Source organism: Cebus imitator, unplaced genomic scaffold (assembly GCF_001604975.1).
Source record: "Cebus imitator isolate Cc_AM_T3 unplaced genomic scaffold, Cebus_imitator-1.0 Scaffold618, whole genome shotgun sequence".
Lineage (NCBI taxonomy): Eukaryota > Metazoa > Chordata > Mammalia > Primates > Cebidae > Cebus > Cebus imitator.
This window is the reverse complement of record NW_016107933.1, coordinates 63,953-72,148: the sequence shown is the minus strand read 5'-3', so window position 1 is coordinate 72,148 and position 8,196 is coordinate 63,953. Positions and strand designations below refer to the sequence as shown.

Genomic DNA, 8,196 nt, shown 5'->3' with positions numbered 1-8,196 from the left:
TAGTAGAGACAGGGTTTCACCATGTTGACCAGGATGGTCTCGATCTCTTGACCTTGTGATCCACCCGCCTCGGCCTCCCAAAGTGCTGGGATTACAGGCGTGAGCCACTGCGCCTGGCCAATTTTTTGTATTTTTAGTAGAGACAAGGTTTTATCATGTTGGCCAGGCTGGTGTCAAACTCCTGACCTTGTGATCTGCCCATCTTGTGATCCTCCCGCCTTGGCCTCCCAAAGTGTTGGAATTACAGGTGTCAGCCACTGCATCCAGCCTCATTCTGCTTTTCATATCCTGTAGCCAGGCTGACAATGGAGGATCCTGGAGGGAGGCCAGGAGTGAGCCTCAGCCTGAACCTGACTCCTCCCTTGTACCAGCTGGGTGGCCCTGGGGGCACTGCTGGTCCCCCTGGAGTCTTCTCTCTCTTTGTGCAAATAAAGATGGCTCTATATCTTCTCTCAACATTAGGCTTTTAGCTTGGCATTTATACCATCTCAAAAAATCTACAGGCCAGGAATGGTGGCTCACGCCTGTAACCTAGCAGTTTGGGAGGCCAAGATGGGTGGATCACTTGAGGCCAGAAGATTGAGACCAACATGGCAAAAGCCTGTCTCTACTAAAAATACAAAAACTAGCCGGGTGTTTTGGTTTGCACCCGTAGGCCTAGCTACTCGTGAGGCTGAGGCACAGACTGCACCACTGCACTCCAGCCTGGAAGACAGAGTGAGACTGTTAAAAAAAATCTATAGACAAACCATGCATAAAATTATATGAAGCCTGCATCAGCAAAGGCTAGGTGAAAGTTGGCTTTCTGCTCTACACTGACAAAGTTGTTTTTTTGGAAAGGGCTGGTCAAGGAAGTTAAAGGCTACAACCTGGGACCATGGTCTGAGAGTGGCCAGACCTCCTGGAGGCTAGTGCGACCATGTGAAGAGCCCTGTGAGGAGGGAGCTCCCTAGGAATAACACACTAAACCTGCAGGGGTGAATGCTGAAGGAGGATACTACCTGCCCCTAATTCTTCCCAGTCCCTCCTGAGCCACGCCCCAGCCTAGGCTTGCAGCAAGGCCCCTACCATTGCTCGTGCAGCTGGGAGAGCTGCAGCTGCAGGGCGCCAATCCTCCCGCCGAGCTCCTGCTGCAGCTTGTGGCTCTGCTCCTCGGCCCCCTGCCTTGCCCGCTCTGAGTGCTGCAACCTGGATGCAACACCAGCAAGAAGAGCACAAATGAAGCAAATCTTGTAAGGAAAGGATGACTTTTGCATACCTTTGCTGGCTGAACTTCTTTTAAAAATTAACACACAGTAAAATTAACTCTTGTGAGTTTAACACGTGGAGATTCAGCTCCACCACAATCAGGATACAGAACAGTTCCACCACTCCCAAAACTCCCAAGTACTACCCCTCTGAAGTCACACAGTCTCCTACCTCAGCGCCTGGCAACCACTCATCTGTTCTGCAACAATAAGGCTTTGGCTTTTTGAGAATGTATAAATGTAATTATACTTTATATAACCTTGAGACTGGCTTTTTCTCAGAATAATGTCTTTGAGATCAATTCAAGTTTCCATGTGTATTAATGGTTCATTCCTTTTTTCTCCTGTTCATTCCTTTTTATGGCTGAGCTGTATTTCACTGCACAGATGTGCCAGTTTGTTTATCCACTCACCTAGAGCAGAACATTGTAACTGCTTCTAGTATTTGGCGGTAGTGAACAGAGCTGCTATAAACATGTGTACTGGTTTTAGTGTAGACATAAGTTTCATTTCTATTTGGATCATATGGTAAGAGGATGTTCAGCTTTTTGAGAAACTGTTTTCCTAAGTGGTTGCACCATTTTGCATTCCCACCAATAATGTATGAGAGACCCATTTGTTCTGTGTCCTCACTGGCACATGGTATTGTCATTAAAGAAACCGTAGCTGTTCTAACAGGTGTGTGGTAGGATTGTGTGGCTCCTTTCTCTTTTTCTTATTTTTGAGACAGAGTCTTGCTCTGTTGCCCAGGATGGAGTGCAATTGGCACCATCTCAACTCACTGTAACCTCCACCTCCCAGGTTCAAACAATTCTTCTGCCTCAGCCTCCCGAGTAGCTGGGACTACAGGCATGTGCCACCACACCTGGCTAATTTTTTTTTGTATTTTTAGTAGAGATGAGGTTTCACTATGTTTGTTGGTCAGGCTGGTTTTGAACTCCTGACCTTGTGATCCACCCCCTCAGCTTCCCAAAGTGCTGGGATTACAGGTGTGAGCCACTGCACCTGGCCAAGGTTCATTTTCTGGCATATGGAATAGCTAATTGCTCCAACATAATTTTTTTAAGACAGCATCTCCTTCTGCTGCCCAGGCTGGTCTTGGATTCCTGGCCTCCAGTGATCCTCCCACCTCAACCTCCCAAAGTGTTGGAGTTACAGGCATGAGCCACTGTGCCCAGCACCCAACATCACTTATTGACATCATTTATTGACAAGACTATCCTTTCTCCACTGAACTGCCTCAGGAACTTTGTAAAAAGAAGTTGGTCTTATTTGTCTGGGTCTTTTTTTAAACTTTATACTGATCCATTGCTGACCTGGTATTTAAATGTGATAGTGTCAAGGAGTTCATAGTAGAGTTCTAATGCACCAATAGGAGAATCTGATGAAGTAGCCAAAAGGTTGATTAAAAGCTAGGCAACGCTGAGGGCGGTGGCTCCAGCCTGTAATTCCAGATACTCGGGAGGCTGAAGCAAGAGAATGGCTTGAACCCGGGAGGTGGAGGTTGCAGTGAGCCAAGATCATGCCACTGCACTCCAGCCTGGGCAACAGAGTGAGACTGTGTCTCAAAAAAAAAAAAAAAGCTAGGCAAGGCTGCTGAACCTAGTCCTCTTGTTGGGCAAGACTATGGCCTGAAGGACAGTCATCCCATTAACACTGCACTTTTGAGAGGGACTCTGAATAAGTCTCCAGGCCCAGGGAATGCTCAGCACCTTCCAGAAAACATCTGTCAGTGGGGGGTAATTACCTCTCTTCCATTTGTTTCATGCTGGACATCACTTGGTTGGTTTTTCCTTCAAAGGAAGTGATGGCTTCATTCTTCTGTTGCAGACTGCTCTCTGCATTCTACAAAAGCAAAGGAGGGCTTCATACTCTGCGTGTCCCGCATCCTCGCGCATGCTCTGGATTACAAATGGGGCTTTTAACCTTGTACCTTCCTGACACTTTCAAGAGTATTCTGCTAATTGCTGCTCTTCTCCAGAGCCCTGGAAGACAAACTGAGTCAAGGCTCCCAGCTTTGTCAACAGAAGGGAAGGCAGAGAGGGAGGTCCTGGAGTCTCTGCTCCTTTTTGACAGCGTATTCCAGTCAGGTCAGACTCAGTGTTCCCCAGCTGTCCCCACGTGCCAGGCACATCCACTAGTTCATCTCAGCCCTGAAGGGTTCTCAAGGAAGATGCTCTCACCCCGCTTTTCCCACTGAGAAATGGAAGCTCGGAAGAAAGATACTGGATGAAGGTTAAGAGCAAATGAGGAGTGGAACTGGGTTCACACCTACATCTGTGTGATTTTCTGCGAGTACAGCTTTTAGCCATGACAGATACAGAGTGGCCAGGAGGGGGCACTGTGTGTTTCTGAGTGTTTACAAGAGACACCTTCAAAAAGCCTGAAGACAGGCCAGGGGCAGGGGGGTGGGGGGCAGCGGTGGCTCACGCCTATAATACCAGCACTTTGGGAGGCAAAGGAGGGTGCATTACCTGAGGTCAGGAGTTCGAGACTGGCCTGACCAACATGGTGAAACTCTACTAAAACTATAAAAACTAGCTGGGTGTGGTGGTATACACCTGTAATCCCGGCTACTTAGGAGGCTGAGGCAGGAGAATCCATTGAGCCCAGGAGACAGAGGCTGAAGTGAGTGCGAATAGAGGGAGACTCTGTCTCAAAAAAAAAAAAAAGCCTGAAGACAGAAGCCCTAATAAATTCCTGAAAAATGAGCTACAGACTGTATTCTCTGACCTTAATGTATGAAAATCAGACCTTTTTTTTTTTTTTTTTTGAGACGAAGTCTCACTCCGTAGTCCAGTGGAACGATCTTGACTCACTGGAACCTCCACCTCCCAGGTTTAAGCGATTCTCTTGCCTCTGCCTCCCAAGTGGCTGAGAGTACAGGCACCTGCCACCACGCCCAGGCTATTTTTTGTATTTTTTTTTCTTTTTTTGTATTATTATTTTTTTAATAGAGATGGGGTTTCACTGTGTTAGCCAGGATGGTCCTGATCTCCTGGCCTTGTGATTCACCTGCACTGGTCTCCCAAAGTGCTGGGATTACAGGCATGAGCTACCACGCTCGGCCAAAATCAGACATTAATAACAAAAGGATAGCTAGAAACACCTCTCATCTGAAAACTAAATGGCATATTACTAGAAAGGATTGAGCTAAAAAAAAGGGGTGGGAAATTACGAAATACTTAGAGCTAAAAGAATGCGAACACCATATGATATTTCACTGCATTGAAGATGCCAATGTTTCTAGGAAACACCATAATTTCATACACAACTGAGAAAGGAAAACTGTGCTGATTGAAACAGGATACGCCATCTTGACTAAAAGATGCATCTCAATTTCAGAGATGCTAAAATGGGAAAAATGTGCTTCTGTGATTATGAAATACTTCAGTCACAATTTGAGAGACACAGCTAAAGTAGATCTTGTGGGTAATTTTTAACTTTAAATAAATTTTTTAATGAAACAGAGACAAAACCAATGCACTTAGTGTGCATTTCAGAAGGTGAAAATGAGCTACAGAGCAAACCCACATAAAACAAGTAGAACAAAAAGGTGAGAGTGAGCTGTTCCAGTCACATTACTGACACCAACTGTGTGGGTTTTCCACACCAACGACCAATTCTGACACTAATTACATGTCTGATAATTCAATTCTTTAGTGCACACTCCACAGGTTAAGGGCTCAGTCCCACAAGACTGTCCCACTTGAAACACCAGTTCCAAATCCCAGATTTCCATTGCATTTCTGACCAAGTGGTTATACCCTGGGGGTTCCCAAGACCCCCTCCTCAGCTTTGCTAGAATGGCTGCCGGAACTCAGGAAGGCACTTTACTTGCTATTACTGTTTTCTCATAAAGGAACAGCCAAATGGAAGAGACACACAGGACACAGGATGGGGGAAGGAGTGCAGAGCTTCCACCTCTTTGGATACGCCACCCTCCCAGCACCGTGAGGGAGTCATTAGCCCAGAAGCTCTCTGAACCTTGTTGTTTAGGGTTCTTAGGGAGATCTCATTATATAGCCATGACTTATTAAATCATTGATCCCTGGTGATTAGCTCAATCTCCAGTCCTTCTCCCCTGCCTCCAGGAGTGGGGCTGAAAAGTTCTAACTCTATAATCGTGCTGGGCAACCAGTGACCATCCGGAAGCCACCTAGAAGCCCCCAGCTATACCTGTTGTTAGCATACAAAAGACTCTTATCACTCTAGAGTATCTAAGGGTTTAAGCAGCTGCATACTAGAAACCAGAGGCAGAAACCAAATATGTATTTCTTGTTATGCCGTGAAATCAATTAAGTATGAAACAACAGTAAAGAATATTAAGATAGGCCAGGCACGGTGGCTCATGCCTGTAATACCAGCACTTTGGGAGGCTGAGGCGGGTGGATCACTTGAGGTCAGGAGTTCAAGACCAGCCTGACCAACATGGTGAAATCCCATCTCCACTAAAATTCAAAACTTAGCTGGGCATGGTGGTGCATGCCTGTAATCCCAGCTACTTGGGAGGCTGAGCAAGGAGAAACGCTTGAACCAGGAAGGTGGAGGCTGGAGATTGCAGTGAGCTGAGATCACACCATTGCACTCCAGCCTGGGCAACAAGAGTGAAACTCCCTCCCAAAAAAAAAAAAAAGAAAAAGGAATATGATTGACTCAACCATCTACATTAGAAGCCCAAAGGGGGAAAAGGGTTTAGAGTGAAAACAAGAGGACACAATCCTAGCAGTACCAGAGAGTCTCTTGGTGTGTGGTGCTTCTCAAATGAAAGCCAACCATATTGGGCCAGGTGTGGTGGCTCACACTTGTAATCACAATACTTTGGGAGGCTGAAGCGGGCCAGACTGCTTGAGCTCTGGAGTTCAAGACCAGCCTGGGAAACATGGTGAAACCCTGTCTCCACCAAAAATACAAAAATTAGCTGGCATGGTGGCAAGGACCTATAATCCCAACCACACGGGGGACTGAGGTAGAAGAATTGGTTGAACCTGGGAGGTGGAGGCTGCAGTGAGTTGAGATCTCACCACTGTACTCCAGCCTGTGCAACAAAGCCAGACCCTGTCCCCCACCAAAAAAAAAAAAAAAAGAAAACTGACCATATGTGGCATTGACTTGGGAAGCAGGGGTGGGTGCTGTCAAAGTAGAAGCTGGCAGCTGTAAAGCTGGTGATCCCTGTTAGCTATGGCAAAGTGTTGGGTACAACTGTCACTTGCCTAAGCTGGGCAAACAGCATAGGCCAGCAATGCCTGGAAAGAGCTGCAGGAGCCAGGACAGTGCATGTTGGCTGTCTTGCTGTCTGAACAAGGTGTTGTGAAGAAGGGCCATGCACAGGCGGAAGTCAGCTGGCTGGCACGGAGAGATGAACAGGAATAAAGAGGCCAACGGTAGGGACCTCACAGAATCAGAAACATTAACTGCTTCTGGACCCTAAAATAGATGACTAAGAGCAGCAATGAAGGTGCTATAGAACAGCGGTGCAGTGAAGATCATATCAAAGGTGCTTCTCTCACACCTAAATCTGTTGTTTCAGATGACCACTCATTAACATGACAGAGGGAGAGGGAGAAGGAAAGATACACAGACACACACAGCAAAGAAGCAAAGCAATAAGGCAGGAGCAAGAACAGTAGTGTTCTGGGAGGAACTCTGGTCACTGACACACAGACCAAGGAGAAGTAAACTGAACAGAGGCTGCGACTGAGGCAACTGCCTTATCACAGGCATCGAGTGTGTAGCCTGAAAAACATCTGTGACTGATCCCTACTACAACAGCCAGGCTGGCCAAGAGATCCCAGCAAGAAGCTGGTTGAAGAAGCTGGTCATAAAAGCTGCACAGCCCCCAACGAGGGTATGCTCTGAGCCCTCTTCAGATGTGGCCATAGATGATGGTGGACCTCTTGGGGGATGCGGGGTCAGCTGATCAAAAAATTATTTCAAAGGCAGAACCAGGGTGGCCAGGCATGCTAAAAAACAGAGCCCACCATTAGGTGCAGTAGTCTTCGTGGTTCCTGCCCCAGGGGCTGGCTTCTGCTGTGTCTCCCTTTCCCACACGGGCATTTCCACTATGTATGTCTTGTTTCTGCTCCACTGTTTCATGCTGTGGGTGACAGGCTAACGTGAGAAAGACACTAGCCTTCTGGGCCACAGGTCCCATGGGCTGCTGGAGAGGGCTACACATCAGCCAGAGTCTGCAGATTTGAGGAGGATGCAGGGTCCAGCTGGGATGTCACGGCAGCTTCCGTGGGCTGACTGTGGTAGAGACAATGATCTATCTACCAACATCTCTCTTTCCTTCCCCTGGCTTGTAGCTCAGGAAAAAAGGAGCTTCCAGGTCCCCCTAGGAGATAAGCGTGGCACTGGTGACCAACTCCTTCCCATGGAACTGACTGGAAGCAATGTGTGCAACTTCTGTCTCACTGCCTGAGAGGAAGTCCTGGCTCTGGACTTTTGTTTTTCCCCTACCTTCCAATGGCAAGAACGGCGACAACTAGAGTGGCCCGAACAGTTGGGGCCCTGAATGACTGTGGGGAACAAAAGTGCTAGTCTGAAATGCCCATCCTGCAACCATTACATAACAGAAATACAAATTCCCATATACATGAGAATGTGTGTGTGTGTATTTTTTTTTCACTGCCTTTAAGCATGGAAATTTGGTCAACAAATAAGAGATTTTAGGGTCTGCTAAGTTCTTACAGCAGTTTAGTTTTCCCTAACAAACACACATTTATATTATGCCTGTTTACTAATTAATACCAGAAGAAAACATAAAAAAATTAAAATAGATGATTTGTCAGGAAGGTGAAACTATTTTCTTTCTTCCCTTAAAATTAAAAAAAATTTTTTTTATCACTGGGGAAGAGATGCGTATTCTTTCTTTCTTCTTTTATTTTGCTTCAATATTTACTGTTGCTATTATAATCTTGATTAATACATATTTTTTTTTTTTTTT

The 8,196-nt window shown here is 46.4% G+C and overlaps 1 protein-coding gene across 5 annotated transcripts in view; it reads right to left on the bottom strand.

Annotated features, from left to right (window-relative positions):
- Positions 1-8,196, bottom strand: part of RUFY1 (RUN and FYVE domain containing 1) — a 60,609-nt gene that overhangs the window by 9,782 nt on the left and 42,631 nt on the right. For 3 of the 5 annotated variants that reach the window (XM_017517099.2, XM_017517100.2, XM_017517102.2), the window contains 2 exons: positions 2,995-3,092; positions 1,069-1,188 (listed from right to left, as the gene is read on the bottom strand). The exons of 1 other annotated variant lie outside the window; for it this stretch is intronic. In XM_017517099.2, coding sequence (XP_017372588.1) covers positions 1,069-1,188; positions 2,995-3,092 — 218 coding nt within the window. The remainder of the gene's footprint in view (positions 1-1,068; positions 1,189-2,994; positions 3,093-8,196) is intronic. One more of the 5 variants, XM_017517101.2, reaches the window with a different exon arrangement.